The 23,051-nt window shown below is 58.3% G+C and overlaps 9 protein-coding genes across 9 annotated transcripts; 5 read left to right on the forward strand and 4 right to left on the reverse strand.

The window, feature by feature from the left end:
• The first annotated feature begins 373 nt into the window (after positions 1-373).
• B0I36DRAFT_321878 (uncharacterized protein) lies at positions 374-1,683 on the forward strand. Its single transcript, XM_046153775.1, has 2 exons — positions 374-865; positions 988-1,683. The coding sequence occupies exons 1-2, from the start codon at positions 454-456 to the stop codon at positions 1,521-1,523; spliced, it is 948 nt and encodes a 315-aa protein (XP_046014512.1). The 5' UTR covers positions 374-453; the 3' UTR covers positions 1,524-1,683.
• Positions 1,684-5,062: 3,379 nt separating this feature from the next.
• Positions 5,063-5,667, reverse strand: B0I36DRAFT_348711 (uncharacterized protein; the record flags this gene model as incomplete). The annotated part of the gene is made up of 2 exons (XM_046156717.1): positions 5,063-5,133; positions 5,385-5,667. 2 exons carry the CDS (start codon positions 5,665-5,667, stop codon positions 5,063-5,065), a joined length of 354 nt encoding a protein of 117 aa, XP_046014513.1.
• A 3,824-nt stretch (positions 5,668-9,491) lies between these two features.
• Positions 9,492-10,367, forward strand: B0I36DRAFT_362324 (uncharacterized protein; the record flags this gene model as incomplete). Its single annotated transcript, XM_046158637.1, has 1 exon — positions 9,492-10,367. One exon carries the CDS (start codon positions 9,492-9,494, stop codon positions 10,365-10,367), a length of 876 nt encoding a protein of 291 aa, XP_046014514.1.
• Positions 10,368-11,593: 1,226 nt separating this feature from the next.
• On the reverse strand, positions 11,594-13,768 carry B0I36DRAFT_321882 (tRNA synthetases class I, catalytic domain-containing protein). The gene has a single exon (XM_046153776.1). It carries the CDS (start codon positions 13,529-13,531, stop codon positions 11,648-11,650), a length of 1,884 nt encoding a protein of 627 aa, XP_046014515.1. The 5' UTR covers positions 13,532-13,768; the 3' UTR covers positions 11,594-11,647.
• A 298-nt stretch (positions 13,769-14,066) lies between these two features.
• Positions 14,067-15,586, forward strand: B0I36DRAFT_383496 (60S ribosomal protein L1, mitochondrial precursor). The gene is made up of 2 exons (XM_046160962.1): positions 14,067-14,574; positions 14,686-15,586. The coding sequence occupies exons 1-2, from the start codon at positions 14,279-14,281 to the stop codon at positions 15,359-15,361; spliced, it is 972 nt and encodes a 323-aa protein (XP_046014516.1). The 5' UTR covers positions 14,067-14,278; the 3' UTR covers positions 15,362-15,586.
• Positions 15,587-15,603: 17 nt separating this feature from the next.
• On the reverse strand, positions 15,604-17,151 carry B0I36DRAFT_321884 (oligomeric golgi complex component, COG2-domain-containing protein). The gene has a single exon (XM_046153777.1). The coding sequence runs from the start codon at positions 17,101-17,103 to the stop codon at positions 15,652-15,654; it is 1,452 nt and encodes a 483-aa protein (XP_046014517.1). The 5' UTR covers positions 17,104-17,151; the 3' UTR covers positions 15,604-15,651.
• A 1,086-nt stretch (positions 17,152-18,237) lies between these two features.
• On the forward strand, positions 18,238-20,428 carry B0I36DRAFT_111397 (uncharacterized protein). The gene has a single exon (XM_046147889.1). It carries the CDS (start codon positions 18,364-18,366, stop codon positions 20,170-20,172), a length of 1,809 nt encoding a protein of 602 aa, XP_046014518.1. The 5' UTR covers positions 18,238-18,363; the 3' UTR covers positions 20,173-20,428.
• Positions 20,429-20,796: 368 nt separating this feature from the next.
• On the reverse strand, positions 20,797-21,653 carry B0I36DRAFT_321886 (uncharacterized protein). The gene has a single exon (XM_046153778.1). It carries the CDS (start codon positions 21,511-21,513, stop codon positions 21,049-21,051), a length of 465 nt encoding a protein of 154 aa, XP_046014519.1. The 5' UTR covers positions 21,514-21,653; the 3' UTR covers positions 20,797-21,048.
• An 18-nt stretch (positions 21,654-21,671) lies between these two features.
• On the forward strand, positions 21,672-23,001 carry B0I36DRAFT_321887 (uncharacterized protein). The gene is made up of 2 exons (XM_046153779.1): positions 21,672-21,824; positions 21,883-23,001. The coding sequence occupies exons 1-2, from the start codon at positions 21,768-21,770 to the stop codon at positions 22,609-22,611; spliced, it is 786 nt and encodes a 261-aa protein (XP_046014520.1). The 5' UTR covers positions 21,672-21,767; the 3' UTR covers positions 22,612-23,001.
• The last annotated feature ends 50 nt before the right edge of the window (positions 23,002-23,051 follow it).

Below are 23,051 nucleotides of genomic sequence, written 5' to 3' on the forward strand. Positions count from 1 at the left end.
CAGCGAGATTGCAATGCCGACCAACAACGCCCCCCTTTCCAGGAGTCGTAACTCTTCCCACCCTCATGTTGGATGTGGCAGGGGTTGTTTCATTAAGGGCCCTTGCAGCCACTTGCATAGTTCCGCACACCTCACGGCTGAGTCCGCCCCTTGTTGCCCAGCCTGGACGCCGCCCCACACGGTATGACATGACCTGGGTGGTGGGAGATGAACACCCATGACTTGGCATGCAGAACTCAGGCCAGGTTACTCGTCCCCTGCTGCCACAGTCGGAGGTGTTCACGTATTGCGCGACGTGTTGGTCCAGAAATAATAACTCATCTTTGCTCGACCGCCGCTCTGCCTTCCTTGAGTAACTTATTTCTACGCATGTGCATCCTTTGCATAGTGAAGGATCACGACCAAGTCTCGACAACAACAATACCTCGCACGCGGCGGAAGCAGAGACTCAACATGTCGGCATTCCCGATAGGTCTCTTGTCCCTCCTTTTGGTCCGTGTTGTGACGGCCGACAACGACAACGAGACATTATGCTACTGGCCCGATGGCAGTGTTGCTGTTGGCGACGTCCCCTGCAATACTTCGGCCAGCGGGTATTCATCATGCTGTGCCACAGGCGACGTGTGCTACAAAGGGACAATCTGCGCGAGCATGAAGTTTGAGAACACATTCTACCGAAGCAGCTGCACAGATCAACTGTGGCGCGATAGCAACGATTGCACGATGAGATGTGCATTCACCAACGTCAGAAGCACGCTGGCTGGGCCGGAGATCCTGACCAAGTGCTCAGGTGACAACAAGTGGGCATGCAATGGGCTGCAAGATGCGGTATATCATTGTGAGAACAATGCTTACAGCCTAAGTGGTACGAAGCCTCCCTATCCATGTTCCCAAGACAGAGCCTTTCCTGGGGAGATTTGAAGGTACCTACCTGGAGAAATCCAGCTGGACTACTGCCGGCTAACGTGTTGATTGATGTTCCTATAGATGACGATTTCATCGTCGTAACCTCATTGGCCGCGGCGTCTGCGTCAACGTCAACGTCAGCATCGAGCTCTCCGACCACAAAGGGGAGCACAAGCTCGGAGCCCTCGACCTCCACCACCCCGTCAGACGAATCGCAACAAGATCACTCTACCCAAGGGCCGACGGTAAGGAAAGGGGAAATGGCGGGCGGAGTAGTTGGCGGCATTTTTGGCGGCATCGTTGTGGGCGCCCTTGGGATGTGGCTCTTTTCGAACTACATGCAACGCCGCGACCGCGACCGCGAGGCGCCGGCGATGGCCAACGATTTGCCCATTGCGGTATCAGAAAGCAACAGCAGCAGTGAGCCACAGACAGAATTCTTGCAGAGAGGATCCAGTGGCACGCAGTACAGCCCAATGGCGTATCAAGCTCCCGGTCAACATTTAAATGCTCCTTCGTCCATGGCGGGTGCCGCGGTCCCAACAAGCGAGAGAACGAGCCTGATCATGACATATAATGAGCCTTATGAATTAGCTGATACAAGCCCGCAGAGTTAGTGGGCGAAGTAATGGGCTTGTGTTTGTGATAGAACGGGTACGGGGCACGAAGGTCAGCACGTGGGATGCGCAGCCCTGGATTCTTATGTACTTGAGTAGTCATCAGTCACGCAGATGGAATTGAAGCATGATTGTACTCGGGAGTGCAATCATAGATAAGGGTCATACTTACTCCGATTAACAATGAGTGCCACATCGACGTCCAACCAGGTCATTGTTATGCCAAACGATTACGGGCAACGTACACGACCTCTTGATCCCTCCTCCCCGTGCCTCCCACGAGACCGGAACAGAAACAAGACTTGCGACATGCTAGCACACCGCCACTGATGCAGCAGCTACCAAAGAACATCGGAAGGATCTGCTGCTCAGCCTGGCCACAACCCCAACCTCGGCTACCAAAGCGCTCGAGGAAACCGCCATCGGCCTTGAACGACAGTCTAAGATCAAGTAACAGGTGCATGAGCGTCTCACCGGGACCCTGGGCAATGTTTTCGGTAGTTTCATTGAGGACCATACGGCAGAAGGCCGCGACTTGTTTCATCAGTGACCCAGTTCGTCATAAGCAGGATGTGCACGGCATCGAACAGCAACTGCTCTCTGCCTCGTCCACTCAATTCCCTGCCGACAAAGACAAGTCTCTTTGAAGCGTCGGTTTCTTTGCAAATAGATAAAGCTCTGCATTGCACGTAGCCGTGTTCGCAGTTACGTAGCCGCGACTTGATCACGCGCTGTTCCTCGCTCCCAGTGGCCGGTGCTACGGACCCTACTTTTTGGGCTTGTTCTTTTACAGCTAGCAGGATAATGGTTTAGTGGCTATTCCATCCTCCAAGGTATGTCTCATCCCGCTGGAGCTAAGAGTAACTATCGTCAGGATAAGCTGATGGTTAAATGCGTAGTGCTTTGAAGCCAGGAAGCCCTTGGGCACGATCCAGTGAAAGGGTCCTGATCCTATAGCCGGAAGTGACGCGCCCGTAATACGCCCGATCCCCAAACCGTCCGTGATGCAGAAATCGGTACATCCAGTGTATAGAACACCAGCCCAGCTTCCTCGTACCACCGCTTACATACTAGAAGTATTCGCAAATTCCCCCTCCGGGCACAAAGGCAAGGAAGACTCCTGAGCCACTTCCCCGACACATTTGTTTGGTAAGACATTTCCGCTCGTAGCATTCGCAACATAAATACGGATTCCGCTGGTTGGGAGCCTAAGCTGCATGCCATGGCGCCACGACGATCGGTTCCTGTCTTTGCGGACAAAATCGGCTGATGAGCATCTAGTTCAGGGGTATCAACGATGGATATGTATTAGAATCATTGGTCGTCCGTGTCGGCAAAGCTAGAGCTGGTCTTGAATTCCCTCTGCCGAATCCTTCACGTACTGTGCAGAGTGAGGTGTATGCCCCCTGCCCCCCTGCGTCCTCTTGCGCGCGGCAATTTGGGCGGCGACGCTGCCAACGCAGAGTTTATTTGCACACCTCGGTAAAAGTCTACATTGCGGGTAGTCCACGTGCTGCTGTACGGCCTCTGGAAAGTCAGACTCCGGATGCGCACTTTCAGCTCAAGTTGCTGGCGTCCCAGAGACTGCGTGGCTTGAGCCACGGCTGAACACATGGCAATCCGACACGGGAGCTGGAGCGCGGCACAATAGAAGGGAACATTGACGCGCGGCTGTTAGACTGCGTCTGCTCCGACGAGAGACCCTTGTGCAAAGCGACAGCCACCGTGGTAAGACAAGGCGTGACGAGCACGGATGGAGACCCTTGCTGCAACGCAGCCACATGAAAGCCATGGCTTTATCCCTCATCAACGCACCCGGAACAAGGCAAGCATCTGACGTCGGCGGTATCTCTGGGGGACAAGGGCTACAGCAGTCACGATGCGGTTGCTGCCCAGAGGGGTGGAGGGGGGGCGTTTATCTCGGCTCCGCATGCCTCTCTTCCTACACAAACCTGAGGACGATACTTTCCGCACAGCCCGCTCCGCAACGAATGTTTCGGGCTGGACACTCCTGAAGGTCGCGTGCCACGGGCCGAAAAAGTGACGGCCGTTCGGCACGTGGTAACGTCGATTCCGATCTGAGTCTATGGCTGGTGCAAAAAAATGTTTGAGACATTGGACACTACCCCGAGTCTGGATTGCTCTGGTCCCCTTGGCCCCTGATTTTATCCTTTTGGGATGGCAGCTGTCAGCAATCTGATTAGCCCGTCCTGGTGCCCGGCGCGCCAGAGACCGCAATGATAGAGTTGCACGCGGAAGCTTGTCGCCCACCACACGGATGCTTCTGTCTAAGCGCCGCCTCCCCCCCCCGCGGCGCGCCTGTCACCCGATTTAATGGTCGAACCCTGGACCATGTGGCAGCTCCAGCCCCGGCCATCAAGGCCGCCCCCGAGGAGATCCTGCTTCCCTGCCTCCCACGGCGGCTCGGCACCGAAACTCACGGGGCGCCGCCGCGGAGCTGGAACAGAGCACTGCAAGACATTTATGCGGGTGTCTGCTCCGCACTTGTCCTCCGCATATTCTCTCCGTCTTAGATTGAAAGTCTCATTGTCTTTGGATGCATTCTGGCTTAGCCTGACGAACCATGAAGTGAAGTGGGGGATTTCTCGACCTCTTTGCCCCCGTCGGAAGGCTTATCCAGTCAGCAAGAAGGCCCTTCCTGGCTGCCACCGCCTGGGCTTGCATACTAGCAATAAGCGGCCGAACCAGTAGCTTAGCATAACAATTTGGGCAAGAGATAACAAGGCCGGCCGCATGCCATGTGTCTATCACAAGCCATGTGTCCGTCGCAAGCCATGTGTGTTGTGGGTGTTTTCAGTGCGGGCTGACCCGACGGACCAGAGGCCGTTGCCACGCTCCCCGTCCTGGCGAAGCTTCGAGGGGGTGGATCCATGAAACTATCTTGTCCGTGACAGCGCTGCCAAGTCATGTTCTGCTTCCGTTGGGGGTTGTGTAACCGGCCGTGTGTCTGAAGTCCCTCGTCTTCTTGAGGGGCCTGCTGTACAATCGGGATACGCAGCCAAAGATCACATGCCAGTCTACCACTGATCATTGTCCCTGCTATTGAGCGACGACTTATAAGCGCAAGGGACCAAGCAGTGTGGCGTGTGCTGAGCATGTCGCTGCCAATGCTGCTCAGCCATGAAAGCTAGAGAGGCTGGGGTTCATTGAGATGCGACCGCAGCACAAGACCTTCCGCTCCCACGCGCGGAGGAGATAGCCGCCCTGCGTGCCCGTCCAGACATGATGCCCATCCAGATATGATATTGGTATGACGACCTCATCCAGCGACAAAGGACCTGCTCCTTGCTCTGCGCGGGTAGGACGATACTTGCCGTCAAGCCACTCGCTCCCTCCCGCAGCCACCACCACAACCCGGGGTACGCAATCGATGACACGACACGGCGTTGGAACCGAGTCCCCGGGGAGCAGATGTCTCATTCACGGCCTCATTATGTCATTCCCCCGGCTGGCTCTGGTGCCCGCCCCTTCCTTGCCCCGCAGCACGCGTGGCTCAATGCACTAGTTCAAATCAGTAATCAGCGAATATTAGTTGGCGCCTCCCCGATAAAAACACCAATGACTCTACCATTGCTGATAGCGGAGTTTGCTTTTGTATCGATGACAGTTTGATAGTCATGACATGTTGATCGTTTACGTCTTTTCTCGATTTTCTTTTTTCATATGGCCTCGCCGGTGTGAATCACTACGGTGCCGCCGATCCTGCATTGAAATGACATGCGGAGTCAAGATATGGCCATCTCGCATGCAAGGGGAGAAGGAGCAAATAAGGAGAAGAGATGTGGTTCACTGCGGCGAATAGCGTGGTCGGATAAACTTCAACCGCGGTCAAAATGATACCCGCACGCGAGCCGTCGCGATACGGGACAAATTGCTTGCTGGCAATAGGACAATAGCTGGGCCACAAGAAGGCAGGCAGCTGCTGGCTTTGACCAAAGACCAGATCTGACAGCATCAAACTTTGAGCGTTGCCCGTCTCCCATGTGTGGATTGCGACACGTGTTTTGCAAGGATAGGAGCGAGAACCGGTGTTGCGGCTGCCTTGTCCTGCCAGTAAGATCGCTCTATAGAACAAGGGAACCAAAAGTGGCCAGATGGTGGTTCCACGAGTGCTCAGCTGCATGAGGAGACTCGTGGCTCCGGTGCCACGGCACAGGATTGTCTTTTGACGTAGCTGGACAAGGTTTCTGGTCCCCAGCCGCTAGGACGTTGGGGAGGGGGGCGTTCATGCCCGCCGTGCCCTCTGGAACCCCGCCGAAAGGGCGTTTTTCCCTCCTGGTCAGCCAAAAGAAAGAGGGCCAGGCTGGCGAGCAGTCCATGTGAGACAAGACAGTTGGAGTCGCGAGGATGGCGGCACGGACATTTGTCCGTAGCAAGAAATTTCCAATGATGATGATGACCCGTTGTGATTGCTCGTGAAGTATAATATGACGTGGGCGGGCCGGTCCCGATTACTGAGGCGCTAGTCCACGTGCGTGCGGCTCCGGAGCTGGTCCCGGTGAGGGGGAAGAGAATGAATGGAGGTGATGGGCATATGGCACAAGGGGTCCACATTCCGCATTTGGCAGCGAGACGCCCGGGAGTTACTGGAGGTCGTCCTCGCTTGCTCATGCCAGGTCCATTCTGGGAGTCCAGCTAGAAGTAATGAGGTGCCTGGCAGAGTCCCCACAAGTGAGTGCTGCGTGGAAAGAGTATGCCGCGCCGATCAAGTCGGCATGTCTAGCCGCCTCAAGTGCTGTGGCATGGCGGAGAGCAAAGTCTGTAGCCAAAGCTGAGAGACGCCATGGCACGCGTGAAGTCTCGCAAGAGGGGAAAATGGTGCTACTTGTCTTGGCATGCGACGTTGCCGGCAGGACACTCGGCCAACGGCTACGGGCACCCACGCATTGTGGGCGTTCGGGCCGACATGGTTCAACGCTGGGTCAAACCACGTTCGTCAAGATATGACTTGCAAGGCCTCGCTTCGCTGGGAGCCAAGTGCGACCAAGGCGCGGCACCGATATAATGAGAATTCTGAGAGGAGGGGCAAGCGCCAGCCATTGAAGCCCCGAGCCTGTAGCCCTGTCGTGGAGAGAGCCAGAGTGCTCCAACGTCGTCACCAGATGCATTGAGACGGGGCTGTGTTACTTGACCGGGAATGTGGGTATGAGGGGGCTCGTGGTAGTGTCAAAGGGTGGTATGTTGCCCTGGCTCTGGGAGAACCCTCTTGTTCGAACGATAACGTCGCTGGTGGATCGCCAGGCACGCTTGCCGAAACTGGGAATATGTCGACCATTCATGCGGTTCTACAAGCGAATGTTGCCAAGCATGGAAACAGTACGTGGACTGCATCGTCTACCGGGCCAAGCCTCAACGGTGATGCCATCAACGCGGAGCTTTCCATCAGACGAGAGTAGTGCACCCTGACTCTCCACCCCTGGCCGCCGACTCGAGGCGTTGCAGCTCAGCCACGCCGGTAATGCCGTCAGAGGCGTCGTCGTGGGCGGGCCCTGAGAGTCGCGGAACGATGAGTGTTGCTGGCAAGGCAGTGTCGTGAGTCGTGGTGTTGAGGCGACGCAGAGTGTCCGGTAGGGGAGACGGACGATCTCTGGGTCAGCCGCAACTCCTGAGGATCGCCCTGTTCAGTCCAAAACGGACTGGCACGGAGCTGTGGCGTCGACGGGCCGGCCGTGGAAGCAGAAGAATACGGCAAGCCAAGGTTCTGTGCTAGCCCGCATCCGACACTAGTCGGCTCGGCGTGCCGGTAGATGGGATGGGGGAGCGGATGGTCTCTGGGTCCGGCAACTCCTCCTCCTCCTCCTTCTCCTCCACATCGAGGCCACCGGCTCCGCGGGCGTAGAGGCACCACCACGCCTGAGAAAAACGCCGGCTCTGTCGCCCGGCTCCGGGATCGTGGCTGGCTAGCTTGGATCACTCATCTCGAGCACAGCCGCATCACATCACATCTGCGACCCGTGCCGAACACGATCCTGGGAAATGAGCACACGACGCACCCCCTTTCAGACTAGAGGCCGGGACGCAAAGCGCCTCGAACGCGCAAGATTACTCACGGCGTCGGTAGTACGGCTGTCAACCGGATGCTGACCCAACGTCAATGGCGCTAACATTGCAGGCGTGGTCTCAGCTGCCCTTTGGACCAGGTGGATTGCCGCCGCGCCTGAAATGGTTTGTGCTGTAGCCTCCCCAATGGACGTGAATCACTTGTGAAAGGACAGGCTGATGGCAGATAACGGGGGACCGACTCTATCAGTTGTGCCCCGTGACCAGATAAACGTCGACATGCAACGGCGGGCCCCTGACCCACGCTTGAAGGAGACAACTCGCCGCGTGCAGCAAAGTTCCACGTGGTTTGCAATGGGGCCCAAGTCGTCCCTGTTGATCAGACAGTGCGGGTCTGTTCGAGAGCGACCAGAACTGCAAAGACAAAGCCAAAAAGACACAGGGCCTCGCTACAGGGTGAGCTGCTGGCACGGCAAGGGACAGAGTTAGAGTTTGCGCTGCTGAAGAAGTAAGAAAGCGTACTAGCCCGCTATTGCAGTTCTTAGTCGACTCACGTAGAGCTCCGCCCGGGACCCGAATCAAGCAACCTTGACACATGGCGGACTACTGGATATCACTTACCCTCGTTCCCAGTACAGCTTAGCAGTTTGGTCTTTGGAGAGAGATCGGTGCCAATTACGACGGGCACCATGCCGATTGCAGTGGCACCGCGGAGTGTTCTCCCAATTCGTCCCAAGCGCGGCTGTAGATTACTGTTGGTCTGTTATTGGCAACATCGAAGTCCTCCCTCACATTTCTCCCGTGTGATTCAACAGGCAACCCTCTGCCGGACAGGCGGTTTCTGGCTTGTTCGGAGAGAGCAGCATCCGGGTCGTAGTATAGTCACCACGACCGTATGCCTGCAGGCCAGGCGACCTGCCTAAGGTGTTCCACGTGCCCAGGACGGTGCTGCTGGCCGGTGGCCTGGCCCAAAGACCACCGCAGTGGACGGAAGGCGGGCATAGGGGCATCCGTTCAGCGGGCCACCTATTTGGGAACACTAATCTGGGATGGGCAAGCAAGGTACGGCCGGAGCAAACCTAGTCTCAGGTAGCGGTGCATAGAGTTCCAGCCAGGTTGACGCTGATTGGGCCGCGCGCTGTTGACAGCGCGCTATACGTCACGCCCGGCCCAACGTCCTCAGTCGAGACTGGACGGCGAGGCTCGACTCGACCTCCTCAGCAACGCCCTAGTCTCTCTTTCGACCATAGCCGCGCCCCTCGGAGCGTTTAAGCCTATCCCACCGCCCCCAGAGGGGGCCACAGCCAGCGTGGCGGACCACGGGGCCCAGGAGTGATTTGCAACTAGCCCTAGCCTGCCTATCTATCACTCATCTATGATCCTCGACTCTATCGACACGGCACACTGCGCTACGCGACTGAGTTGCGCTGTGCCTGCCGGCGCCAGCTCTATCTGCAATCCAGCACGCGCCAGCGACGGCCAGAAGTGATGGCCTTGGAGTTTCGCCAGGCGCCAGACCGGCTCGACTCCCTCCAGCCAACTAGCTAGCCCTGGGTTCCAATGGTGACGCGCTTAGATCATGTTGAGACCCCTTGTTTGCCCATCCGCGCACGCCCCAGCGCCTCCACTCCGGAGGTCGTTAGCCACGAGCTCAGCTTCCAACGTCCCGGCTCGTCTCCTCTCGTCCCGTCTTGTTTGACGGAAGAAACGCTGTATAAAGACAACCAACGCCCGCTCGTTTCCCAATCGAGGTTATTTATCATCACTCAGCCAGCGCAAGATATCACTCCAACACAGCTCAGATCTCTCCAGCTTCAAGGTTGCTTCTGCTTGATCTCCCCAGCACTCGCTGTCTCTGCTAGCTGTCCAACTCACTCCTATCAACATTGATATATGCCGTTCTAAGCTGGCCTAGCCTCCATCTTTTGACCTCTTACCTCAACAACCATGATGATCCCACGGCTCCTCGCTGCCGTGCTGGCACTGACAAGCACCGCCTCTGCAGCCGCAGCTCCCAAGCCTCCGCAGTCCGGGGTCGGCCTGGGCTGCAAGTCGGAGCCGTCGGCGCAGTTCCTGTCCGAGAGCAAGATCAACGCCCTGGCCGAGGACAGCACGGTCGAGGTGCAGGCCCCCGCGCCCATCGTCGTCGACACCTACATCCACATTGTGGCCGCGGGCAAGGACATTACCGACGGCTGGGTGTCGCAGACGGTGGTCAACGCGCAGGTGGCGGCGCTCAACAAGGCGTACGCGCCGTGGAACATCAGCTTCAAGCTGCTGGGCACCGACTGGACCGTCAACCAGACGTGGGCGGACGACCTGGACTCGATGGCGATGAAGGCCGCGCTGCGCAAGGGCACGTACAAGACGCTCAACATCTACTTCCAGCGGACCATCATGGGCGGCACGGCCTCGGGCTTCACCTACTTCCCCATGAGCGGCCCGCCGGTCAAGGGGTCGTACTGGTTCAACGCCGACGGGGCGCAGGTCCAGACGCTCACGATGCCCGGCGGCGCTCCCCCGGGTTGGTGGCCGATGCAGGGGATGATTGCCGTGCACGAGATCGGCCACTGGTTCGGCCTGTACCACACCTTCCAGGGCAACTCGTGCGACGGGGCGGGGGACATGATCAAGGACACGCCCCAGGAGTCGGCGCCCGCCACGGGCTGTGCCAAGCCCAGCGACTCGTGCCCCAGCCTCAAGGGCGTCGACCCCGTCAACAACTACATGGACTACTCGGGCGAGGGCTGCTGGACCCAGTTCACAAAGGGCCAGGCCAAGCGCATGCGCACAAACTGGAAGATCTACCGCAAGAAGTACTGAGGCATGAGGAGTCGATCGAAGAGATCTGGCATGCCTCTTCCTCTTCTTCTTCTTATTCTCTGCTTCCTTGACTCTTCTCCGTCCGGGCTGTCACGACTTTACGACATATGGACACGCCGACCTCCTCCTACACGCATACAAAAGCTTTTGCAAGCCTCGAGGCATACGACCATCCCCTTTCATGGGGTGTATATATTCCTGTCACCCTTTTCGTTCCTCGTCTATTCCTTCTTCTTTTTCTCATTCGCGAAACATTGGACATATGCATCGCATAGACGACGGGAACTTGAATCACGAAATCCACGATCTGCAACGACAACACATTTTCCTCTTCGTCTTTCTTGTTTTTCCCTTAGCTTCCTCCTTCTCCAACGGGAGTTGAAAAAGAGCTAGCAAACGGCTGAGGCGTCCCTACTAGGGGTACGCCGCCCAACCCAGCCCCCCTTTGCTCTTGTCCTGCAATCTTCCCCTCATCCTCCTCCTCCTCCTTCCTTTGGTTGAAGAGGTTGGTCGGGAGGAGCGAGAGGTAGAGAAGCCGGGGGGAGAGAGGGGGCGAGGGGGAGGCCGAGCTGTACGAGACGAGCATCAGCACGAGCATGAGCTATGACGACTCACGACCATTTCCTCTTCTTTTCTTTTTCTTTGGTCCATCGATGAGTTTCTGCCCTCAATAGGGGGCAGACGGGGGGGGAGGGGGCTAGGAGGCGGGCCTAATGGCGACGAGGTCGACGAGGGCCACGAAGTGATGATCATGAATAAACGCGACCTGGAAAATGATTCACGATGGATGGTTTTACTACGAAATGGCATGGTATGGTTTGGTTCTATGAACGAATCATAAGGGGACAAGATCGGGCAAGGTTTTACGCGCCATGAGATTACGATTTCTTTTTTCTGTTCCTTTTTGACGATCCGTCGCTTTGTATTGGAATAGAATGCTGAGTACATGAGTACATAATGGATACTTTAACGTTACATATATACAAGCCAAAGGCCTCTATCAAACTCAACGGTGACGTGTTCAAATCATCCAACAATTGTAAGTAAAGGTCCCTGGCCTTCTATCCATGGTCATTGTGCCCGAGTGGGACTCGTTGATCATGCAATCCGGCTATCAGAGAGTTGTTGAGCATGCGTCCGAGAAAATCAGGACAACTGTGCACATTAGTACACAAAACTGGGGGGGCTTTTCTGCAAACTGGCAGCTGACGAGGCAGAGCACGACATGTATTGACTGAATTCTTCATTTTACATTCTTTCACAACCAAAACTATCTCCATCTATTTGTTCTTGCCAGTTGGAATGGCAAACAGGACAATCTTGCCGCCGTCCTCAACACCCTTGTCCACCCGGTAGTAGCCCCGTCTCTCGAGCTGGATGATGTCGTCCTTCTTGTACTTGGCGACGTTCTCGTCGCACAGAGCCTCCTCCATCGTGGCCGTCACGGGGTTGAGGAACTTCTCGAGATCGTCGTCCTCCTCGAGCTTGTCCTTGGTGATCAGGTAGTCAAACTCCCACAGCTCGGCGGGGATCAGCTTCTGGCCCGCAGACGACAGCCAGGTGATCTTCTTGTCCGTCTTGCGCACGTCTCCCTGCAGGTTCAGCTCCAGCGTCAGGCTCGGGATGACGTCGCCGCTGGCAATGTTCTTGACAAATGCATTGCCCCACTGCATGACGGTGATCTCCTCGCCGTCCTTGAACGACTTGGCATCAGCCTGGTCGATGATGAGCTCCTTGCTCATGACGACCTTCTTGTTGCCAATGGCGGCGTTCTTGGGGTGCAGAGGCTTCTCCTCGCTCTTGGGCTCAGCAGGCACACCCTCACCAGTGACAGTGACCTTGACGGCATCCTTGGCGAGGATGGCAGTGTGCCGGGGCGCGACGGGGTCAATCTCCTTCTTGTTGGCAGCCCAGAAGCTGGACCAGTCCATGGAAGTGACGTTGCGCGAAGGGCCCTGCTTCAGAATGAAGTCCCGCAGAGCAGGGATGGTCATGCCGCGCCGGCGAACACCACGGATGGTAGGCATGCGCGGGTCGTCCCAGCCCCAGACCTTGCCGGTATCGACGAGCTTGGCCAGCTTGCGCTTGGACAGGAATGTGCGGATGAAGTTCATGCGGGCAAAGTCCCACATGTAGACCTGGCGCAGCTTCAGGGTGTCGAGGAACCACTGGAACTGGGGGTTGCGGTCGGTGTACTCGGTCGACCTCAGGGCGTGGGTGACGCCCTCCAGGCTGTCGACGACGGGGCAGGCGAGATCGTAAGTGGGGTACATCTTCCACTTGGTGCCCGTGCGGTGGTGAGCGTCGTTGGGGTTGCAGCGGTAGATGACGGGGTCGCGCATGGCCTTGTTCGGGTTGTCAACCGAGATCTTGGCGCGGATGCAGTTCTTGAGACCCTCCTCGGTGCCCTGCTTCATCTGCTCGAAGAGGTCGAGATTCTCCTCGACAGTGCGCTCACGCCTCTTGGAGGCGATGCCCTTTCCTCGCTCGTCGCGCATCGTCTCGACATCGGTATCATCGGCGTAGGCGTGGCCCTCCTTGATGAGCTTCAGGCAGGTGTCGTAGAGGTGGTCGAAGTAGTCGGAGGTGTAGGTGACAAAGTCGGGCTTGATGCCCATGAGGGCGAGATCCTCAATGATGGCGTCCTGGAACTCCTCCTTCTCCTTGCTGGGGTTGGTGTCATCAAGGCGGAGACGCAGCTTGCCATCGTAGGCAATATGCGCAAAGTAGTCGCTGAGGAGCGCGGCCTTGGCGTGTCCGATGTGAAGGTAGCCAGAGGGCTCGGGCAGGAAACGGCACACGACGCCCTTGTCGGCCTCCTGGAGGCCCAGGTTGTAGCTGCCACCAGCACGGCTGGCAGCCTGGACCTTGGCCTTGCGCTCGTTGTCGGCGGCCGCAACCTCGGCCTGGATCTCGGGATGGGTCTTCTCGATGTAGGTGAACCACCGCAGGAGGTTGGCGTAGGTGCCCTTCTTGATGAACGAAACGGCAACGCGGTTGCTCTTGATGGCGATCCAGATCTTGGCGTCGAGGTCGCTGATGCTGTAGCCGGCGACGTAGGTCCGGAGAGTCAGGTGCTTCTCGAGACGGATCAGGTGAGGCTCGATCGACTTGAAGTCGCCCCCGAGGGAGGTCGACACGGCGACAACCTCATCCGCCTTCATGGTGAAAGTCGTGTGTCTGTGTCTTGTGAGAGAGTGGATGGTGGGGTAGTCAGGCTTCCACGGGTTGATTGAAGAGACAACTCGCGGATTCGTCTGGGTTGGTGTACTGGCGCCCGGGGGACTTTCAATTGGAGTCTAGATTATGTTGGAAATTCGGCAAACGAGCTCCCAGGCGAGCAGCTCCTCTAAGTTGCAGCCAAAAACTCGTGACTCAAGCAGTGGCGGGGTCGGGCTCGGAATTCTCATAAATGTTTGGCGGAGGGTGGGGTGATTAGATAAAAGCTCAGCATCCCAGCAGCATGGCATGACGCTCATCGAAGGTCGAATCTGCGCTAGCCGTTATAAGACTAGTGCATCTAGGAAGTGCAGCTGGCCAATCACGCTCGACCTTGTAGATTGCAGGGAAGGCGGTCCCTGATTCTGCCGCTTCACAGAGTGCTGAGGCCCCGGGCTGGTGCAGCGAGGTGCTGAGCTCTGAGGGTACAGCCAATCAGTAGCCAGCACGACCTGCTGGCAGCAAGAATATTTTGGCACTACAGCAGCCGCCCGTCGCATGTTGCACCACCAAAGCAGCACACACACACTCGACGATAACCTCACAACCACCACCCACGACAAGGCGAACATTCGCCCCCCCCTCCCCTCCCCCGACGGCGAGGTCAGAAGCATAGCCACCAATTCTCGAGGGCAGAACCGATCCCAACGACGAGCTTCGCGCTACACAAAGGACCCCAAAATCCGGCCATCATGGCCTCCGCCAAACACTGCACCGCCTCGCTGGCGAGGCTCGCCATATCAGCACCATGCACTGCCCGACCAGCCATCTCCGGGACAATAGTGACCGCCTCGAGGTCCGCTGCCGCTCTCTTCTCCACGACGCAGACGGTCGGCAAGGCCGTGAGCAAGAAGACCGGCCCGACGCTGCAGCAGCTGGCGTTGCAGAAGGAGCGCGCGAAGCGGAAGAAGAAGCAGTCGCGGCACAAGGAGTACAAGTACGCCACGCCCAGCGAGGAGGAGCGCTGGTCCCTGTGTGATGCGATGAGGTAGGTCATCCACCTTTAATTCTCCCAACTATTTTTCTGCCCGTCCGCCAGAACGCTTGTATATATCAACCAACCGGAGAGACTAAAACCCCGCCGTCACGCAAAATACAGATATCTCCGCGCTGCCGAGGTAGGCCGGCCGCCCGAGTCCGCCACGTACGAGGTCTCGCTCAAGATCCGGACCAACAAGAACGGCCCCGTGATCCGCAACCGGATACGCCTGCCGTACCCTGTCAAGAACGACACGCGGGTGGCCGTCATCTGCAAGGAGGGCAGCGGCGCCATGTCGGACGCGCGCAACGCGGGCGCCGTCGCGTTCGGCGAGGAGTCGCTGTACGAGCTGATCCGCACCAAGCCCAACGACCTGCCCTTCAACCGGCTCATCTGCCACGCCGACTGCGAGGCGTCCCTCAAGAAGGCCGGGTTGGGCCGCATCCTGGGCCCCAAGGGCATGATGCCCTCGCTCAAGACCAACACCATCACCCGCAGCGTGGCCGCCATGATGCGCGAGATGGTCGGCGCCGAGGCGTACCGCGAGAAGGTCGGCGCCATCCGCATGCCCATCGGCAACATCCAGTTCACGCCCAAGCAGCTGTCGGAAAACGTCAAGACGCTCGTCGCGCAGATCAAGGACGACATTGTCAAGGTGGAGGACCGCACGGGTCAGAAGAAGGATCTCATCGAGGTGGTCCTGTCGTCGACCAAGGGTCCCGGGTTCAGCTTGAGCGGTGGCTTCCTGCCGACGGATGAGAACGTCGATGCGGCTGCGCTCAGCACGGCCATGTAGTTTGGGCGTGCTGCCTTGTCGTGAGGCGGGACTCGCTCTGTCCTTGTATTTGAGATGTACCATAGTGAGGAGGTTGTGGGAGGCCATGCCGTGTACTGCGGACGCCGTATCTTGGAAGACCTGGGGCATGCGAATGTACATTATTTATGCCGTGAAGTCAATCATATCGTTGTAACGTGACAACATTGTATACAATAGCTCGCAACCATGCACTCGTCACATTTGACATCTTGGCGCACATCTCACTGGGTATCTTTTTTTGTTCATTTTACACGCTGCACGGCAGCGTGTCATACACTCCTCAGCGCCTTGACAGCCTCGCCCTGCGCGTCAAGAGTAGCATATATGTCCATCAACCTCAACAGCCTGGCCGCACTCGCCTTCCTCCTGGCACCAGTCCCCTTGGACTCGGTCTTCGCCTCCCGCCGAGCCTCCTTGAGCGCTGTGTTGAGGTCGAGCAGGATCGTGTTGCGGCACCGGATCAGCCTCTCGTCCATCTTGCGCACAAACGGCGTATCCCGGCCAATCTCGTTGGCGAGGTCCTCTATGGCCACGAAAGCCCTGGCGAGCTGTGCTAGCTTTGCAGGCGACGCCGTGCTGCCCTGGCCAGCGTGCCGCACGTGTGGTGGTCTTTGCTCAGACGCATCGTCGTCAGTCTCCTCATCATCATCATCATCGTCCTCTTCATCGTCCTCTTCATCGTCGTGATGCTGGCCACTGTGTCGAGCAGGTTCGCTCCCCAGCGCAAGCCTGCCCTCCACCTCGGCCACCCGCTCGTCCAGCTCTACCATCATCCTCCCGCGCTCGATATCCCTCCTGACCGCTAACAACTCCCCGTTCAGCTTGCCCACCTCGGCGCCCCTCTCGCCCACTCTGCCTTTGATCTCCTCCACCGCGCGCCGGAAGCCGAGCAGAGACACGCGGACATCTTCGACGCGCTCCTCGCCGCCCTTGAGCTCGCTCCCAAGGGACAGGAAGGCCGTGTAGTTTGCGTTGACGAGCTCGAGCAGCTCGACGCTGATGGCGGCGCTGCGGTCGCGCAGGTCGGAGCGCAGGTCCTCGAGGGTCTGGTGGCGGTTTGTGGCGACGAGCTGGGAGAGGTAGGCCGGCGGATCGAAGTCTGGGGCGAGGAAGTCGCTCCTGGCGAGGGCGGCGGGGAAAGGGAGGGGGAGGTCGTTGTCGTCAGAGTCGTCGTCAGGGTCGGACTGGTCGGATATGGACGTGTGTTGGCCAGTGGTTGTGTGGCTGGGCGGGAGGATAGCCGTGGGGGACGGCGAGGAGGAGCCTGAGGAGGAGGCGAGGGCGAAGGCGCCCTTTGCGCTGGACAGGCGTGCTGGCCGGTTGGGCAGCTGCTGCTGCTGAGTGGACGGCTGTGCCATGAGGCTGAAAGGAGGAATAGGGGAGTGCCAATGACTCAGCCTTGTCGTGGAGCAGCAGCCGTGGTGACGGCACTGGAGCACCAGCGTGTGTGTGTCTGGAGCTTGATGCTCAGGTGTCGTCTGGGCCCCACTTGTTCTGGGCGTTGGAGAGGACAGCAATCGTGGGTGGGACGATGGATGGATGTCTGGAGGAAGGACCCCTGTCCTGGCCACATGCCAGGAAGATCCAGCACAGTGGGACAGGCACTCGTGGCACCGTAGCATTGTTCTCCCGCCCGCAACGTGTTGGCTGCATGCGGATCCTGTTCCGCCATCTCCCATTTGCCTTGAGCATACATTGCCGCCCTGGAATGCATTATCCATCCAGCACTGCCACCGCGCACTGCAAGATGACCCGTCAGGGTCCTGTGGGCTCGTCAGCTAACTAGTGTCTGAGTCCATGATGCCGTGGTGGCAACGTTTGAATGCAGCGTTGCTGCTTTGGCACTAGCACGACGTGCCAAACTCTGTTTCCTTTCGACCGAGGAGAGAACCCTGGGAGAGCAAGCAAGACTGAGACGGCGTGTCACCGACTTTCTGGCACGTCTTTGCGATGGAAGATCTTGCTCGCAACAACCAAACCTGGAGGCTCCGTTATCGGGCCGGCCATGCTGGGGTCTGCGCTTGGTTGGGGCGTTCCGTGCCTACCCGATCAGCCCATTCACCACGGGCGACGCACACTACATACCATAGCAGGTTCAAAGTGAACCACCTGCTCGAGAGTGTTGTCCGGTGCCGGCTCGTGCTGGACTGCCGCCTGGGGCCCATCACGTAATGAAGGCTGCTGGCTCGGGACCAACTGTGGTCCGTCCTGGGCATGGACCATGTCAAAGTCATGTCCTCTCGCCCACCACAGCCAAGAGCTGACGCTGCCCCGGACACGACGGCTCGCTCGGTCGGCGGCATAATCTTATCAATCTGATCAGTGGCCACTCACAGCGCGTGGCCTGCCCCTCTGCCGGACCCGCTCTCACCTCACCACTCCGGCTCTCTACGTGTGTGTCTCTGTGTGTGTGTGCTCTTTCTCTTGCTTGCCCGCTCGTCCTGCCTGCGCGCACTCGTCCTGCCTCTCTGCCTGGCCCCGATCGCCTGCTGTCCCTCCTCTCGCCAACCCTTTCGTAGACTGCAGCTTCTGCTCCTCTTCTCGAGCGCCTCTCGCCATTCAACCACACATTGGTGCAGCTCAACCCCTCGCCAAAGTCGTGCACCGCTTTCTCCGGCACCCCGCGCCGCCTCTCACCTTTCTGAGGCTTTTCGCACCACGCCACCCACAACGCCTCTGCGCTCTTCGGTTTTGTCGCCTCTCTCATCTCTGGGTCATCTCTCTCCATTCTCTGGGTTTGGATCGTCCCTGTCTGTACTTTCCCTCGTCTCCGAGCACGCCGCAAATTTCTTCTCTCTGCCCAGGACCTTCCACGACTCGGACTAGGAGCACTTCAGCGATTCGCCTGGCCGTAGCGGCACACATTTTCTTCGTCCATCTTCACCATCCCACTGCCCAGCTTGCCGCTGTCGGCTGGAGTCGCTCTTGCCCTCGAGCGGATGGTCACAGCACCAGTCCGCTCGTAATCCTCTCCCGTCATCATGGCCACCGCTCGGCCCATCTCGGCTGTGGGCGTCAAGCCTCGTCCTCTGCAGGTCGCCATTTCTCCTGCCTCTGCAGCGTCATCCCCAGCGTCTGCAGCTTCTCCCGGCTCTGCGACATCGTCCGCTCCCCCAGCACAGCTGCCCCTGGCCATCAAGCCTCTCGGAGGACCGCAGGCCTTGGCAGCCGCCGCCATGGCCACAGTCATGACGCCAAAGACTTCCATAACCAGCAAGGAATGGGTCATTCCTCCTAGGCCAAAGCCAGGCCGCAAGCCCGCCACGGACACACCACCCACCAAGCGCAAGGCGCAGAACAGGGCAGCTCAGCGAGCCTTCCGCGAGCGAAGAGCCGCCCGAGTGGGTGAGCTCGAGGAACAGCTCGCCGACCAAGTCCAGGAACATGAGCGTACACAGCAGGAATTGCACGACCACATTGGCAACCTCGAGAATGAGGTCCAGCGCCTTCGTGGTCAATGCTCCAGCCTTGAGGATCTCCTGGAGAAGGAACGTGCCGAGCGAGCGAGGGCAGACCAGGAGCTCGACTCGCTGAAGCGGAGGTGGCGGATGGCAGAGTCTCGAGGCTCGTCCAGGCATGACAGCTTCAACACGCTCGCCGGCGGTCGCACGCAGAGCATCCTCTCACACCATGGCCCCACGTCGAGGGACAGCGTCACCAGCGTCGCCTCTGGCCACCGCAATTCGACCTTCTCCATATCACAAATCATCTCGCCCCCGGATCTCCACACATCCCCCTTGGACTCGCATCACTTGGATGAGGTTACTGGCTGCGGCAACTGTAGCCCGACCGGCGCTTGCTCCTGTATCAACGAGGCTCTCGCCGCGACCTCGACAGGCTGTGGCAAATGCAGTGTCGGCACCAAGTGTGCCTGCCTCGAGGCAGCTCTCAACGGACCGATCCCAGGAGCGGACGTCGACCTCAAGCGCCGGGCACCATCACCGTTTGCCGTCGCTCCCGAGGAGAAGCGGCACAAGTCTGATGTGACGCTCTATCCTAATGAGATCGACTTCACCGCCATGTTCTCCAAGAAGAAGCCAGAGCCGGCTGCGGCGCCTGCACCACCTGTGCCCGTGTACGAGCCGAACCCCCCATCCTTCATGCCAAAGGACCGCTGCGGCTTCTGCGAGGATGGCACCTACTGCATGTGTGCCGAGGCTGCGGCTGCGGCAGCTGCTGCGGCAACAGCATCTCAGACCTTGCCGCCTATGGGTCAGCAGGTCCAGACACCACCACCCTCCGAGAGCGATGTCGGTCCTCCAGTTTACGAGATCACATCCACAGGTGCCGTCAAGCTTCCTGGCATCCGCTCGCTGAACCGTGACACGCAGCCGCGAGCTGCTGCACCCGCCAAGGCTGGTGGTGGCGGCGGCGGCTGTGGTTCCGGCGGCCCTGGCACGTGCGCGCAGTGTATCGCGGATCCCAAGTCTGGGCTCTTCTGCCGCAGTCTTGCGGCCAAGTTTGCCGCCGAGAATGGTGGCCAAGGCGGCTGCTGTGGCGGCTCTGCTGGCGGTGGCGGCTGCTGCAAGACCAAGAGTGCCCCGGCACCACCACCGACTTCAGGTTCTGGCCTAGGAGTGAGCTTGTCGTGCGCGGACGCGTACAAGACGCTGGCCAGCCACCGGAACTTTGACAAGGCTGCTGATGACATTGGCACATGGCTGCCCAAGCTCAAGGCCATCCCCAGGGAGGTTACCGGGTCGACGGCGAGGCTACCCATCGAGGTCGAAACGGCCAGTATCATGAGTGTGCTGCGAGGCTTTGACGTGAGGTTCGGCAGGGAGCCTTGAGCGATGTTGTTGCTTGTTATTCCTGCTTGCTTTTCTTGGGCCAGGTCTTACCTGTCGCGGCTTTTTGCTTTCGCGCCGTCACAAATCACTGGCTTTGACCGGTGAACATGCCATGTCATGCCATCAGTCCTTTTGAGCTTGTCATAGACCTTTTGGGCTGGGGGTGGAATTTGCTTTTGTTTGGTTGCATTCACGGGTTGTCTTTTCTGGCGGGGTTTTTCCAGTAGAAACTCTTCTTCCCGCGGGTCTTTGAACTCGCCGGCGTCTTTACGGAGTTTAGGGACACGAAAAAAACACGTATTTCGGAAAGAAGGGGGGGGGGGGAGGTTGTAGAGGCTATTCCCTGAGAAGAATATCAGGGAGAGGAGATCTAAGGATCCTCAAAACCGACGCAGTTACTTTGCGTATTACTCTGTATAACTATGACTATGACGAGCACATACCTACCCCCTTGCTTGGTCTCCTCCTACCTGGCCCATAATGTCTTGGTTTCCTGAATGCACAAAGAGTGATGCCATTTTGGCCAGACGAAAGCGGTTGTTGCACAGGCCGTAGCTACGTCCCGTTGATGTACCGTACTCACGGGGTGTGCCACACACACACACACACTCTCTGTCTCTCTCTTTTGCACTGGTCTCGTCGTCAAACTCTGCAAAAGCGTGGTTGTAGACATTACATTTTCCTTTTCACCGCGGCCGTAGGCGACGCTCGTCACTCCAGATCGGACACACCCAGGTCCAGATGCATATGCGAGTGCGAGTGCGAATAAAAGTCGCGAAATGCGTGGAAAAGGAGAACGTCGGAGGCTATCGACTTGCCTATCTCCCTACGCACCTCTGTAGGTAGTCGTCTTATCTATCTGACTTGCTTAGGTACCTACCCAGCCAATAAGAAAACCCCTTGAACTACTAGGTACCGGTTATGGTCCGTCCCCCATTCCGGACGGCCTGCTCCTGACTTTTGTGAGCAGGACTTGGGGCGGGGGCTTGAGGATACAGTTACGCGCGCGCGCGCGCGTGGAAGATCCCCGCAGGCCCTCCAAAGGAAAAGGTGACCCCTGAAATAGGAATGTGGTAGGCATGGGGATGAACCCTGTTTATCTGCGTCAAGGCGCCCCAGGGCAGGAGGAGCCGACTGGGTGAGGGTTCGTAGTCGAGAAGGCTTCTCTGGTCGGCTCCGAAGAGCTCTTGGACGCCGACGACCACCATCATCTGCGTGAAGGGAAACAGACTCCCTCTCTCTCTCTCTCTCACAGTCACTGCTCACGGTTCTGCGGCTTGCTAAGCCAGTGTCGCCCACTCTTTTGCTTACCTCGAGGTCTTCGACCTTGCCATTGCCCATTCATCAGGATGGTCAACTTCGAGCCACTCACTTGCTCGTCCTCTCTGTCGCTACGAAGCCATGGAAATCTCTGCCACCATCAGAAAAACCGCCTTACGAGCTTTACCACCGCCAAGGCTATCACTACCACTCGAGCTCCGTTCCCGCAGCCGGGACCGCCCTGTCGAGTCTCACTGCCACTCTCAATACACCTTCCTAGGGGGCTCGAAGGCGGTGCAGTAGCAGCAGCAGCAACGACACGGCACCCTGCCACGATGCGGCGGCATGGATCTTTGAGCCTGGCGGGGGCTCCAGTCTCCCCGGCAGCTCAGCTGCGTGCACAAGGGCACATCAGCAACGACTCTGTCATTGATTGTGTTTGCTCCTTACCTGGGCTTCATGCTCAATACGAACTCTCTGTACTCTTGCGTCAGCTACACATGCCACATGACCTCCCCGAGGCGTCTGACAGGATCAGCATCCGCTCGGTGGTGGAAGCTCCGGGGATGTGCCGACGTGTATGCATGGCTGCACGTCGATAGGGAGCTCTTTGAGCCCGTGAGGTCTGGCCGCCTCCGCGCCATGGTCCGTCATCTGCAACAGCACGTGCTCATCATGGACGAAGATGCGGAGCGACTGCTTGCTACTCCGTCTAGTGTGGTCTGTCGTCACAAGTGGTGCCGCAACGCGCGTAAGAACACCAGTGTAGTCTTGGCCGGAACCCTCGGTTTGTTGCCTCCAGTCATGATTGCAACCATGCCTGGGATGCGTACGTTGTGCAGATTGTGTCTGGGTCAGCCTGCAGGTCAACGTCGTTATTCCGAAGGCATCGTGTGCGGCTGCTCAAGAGTGTGCCTCGCGAATGCGCAGCGTTGCTCCAGCCATGGAGCGTCGCACGTCCCATTTGGGCCGAATGTCTGTCGTAGGTCGACAAGGGGTGGGAACAAGCACCAATCAGCTCTCCTCGATCGAGGTTCTTGGCCCTGCACAAGATTGACTGTCGCTTCTGGAGTAGTGCTGACGATGCCACATTGTCCCCATTGTCCTGCCGCCACCAGCCCCGACGCAGGTCAGTATAGCCTGCGGATACTGCCATGTCAGACAAGGGCCTCCCTCTGAGTGGACGAGATATCCGCTGGAACAAGACACCTGGAAGTTCCCTGCAGCCTGCAGGAGCAGGGGGCCTTTCAAGGGCTGTGAGACTGCCCTATGGTAGGGCTGATGGTTGATCCTGTGGTGACGAGGCTGTTTTTGTTGGTCCGACTCTGGCAGGCAAGGCAGCAACGTCTGCGCAGATTGAGCCAGGCTCCATCGCGGCTGCCCAGCGATATGCCGGCCGCTCGACCACGCCAGCGAGTGGGTTGACGTCGTCTTCAAGCATTGGGACCCCCGTTGTGTCTTCAGAAGGTCGGGACAGGGTCCTGTGGCTGAGGAATCCACGAGCGTGGCGCTGCTGTGCCTTTTTCGAGAAGATACTAGTCAGCCGGAGGTGAAAATAGGGTCTTGAACGACGTGGCAAGCGCTGGAATTGGAGATTGTGGGCCGTGACGCAGTGAGCC

This window comes from Microdochium trichocladiopsis (assembly GCF_020744255.1).
Source record: "Microdochium trichocladiopsis strain MPI-CAGE-CH-0230 chromosome Unknown B0I36scaffold_4, whole genome shotgun sequence".
Classification (NCBI taxonomy): Eukaryota; Fungi; Ascomycota; class Sordariomycetes; order Xylariales; family Microdochiaceae; genus Microdochium; species Microdochium trichocladiopsis.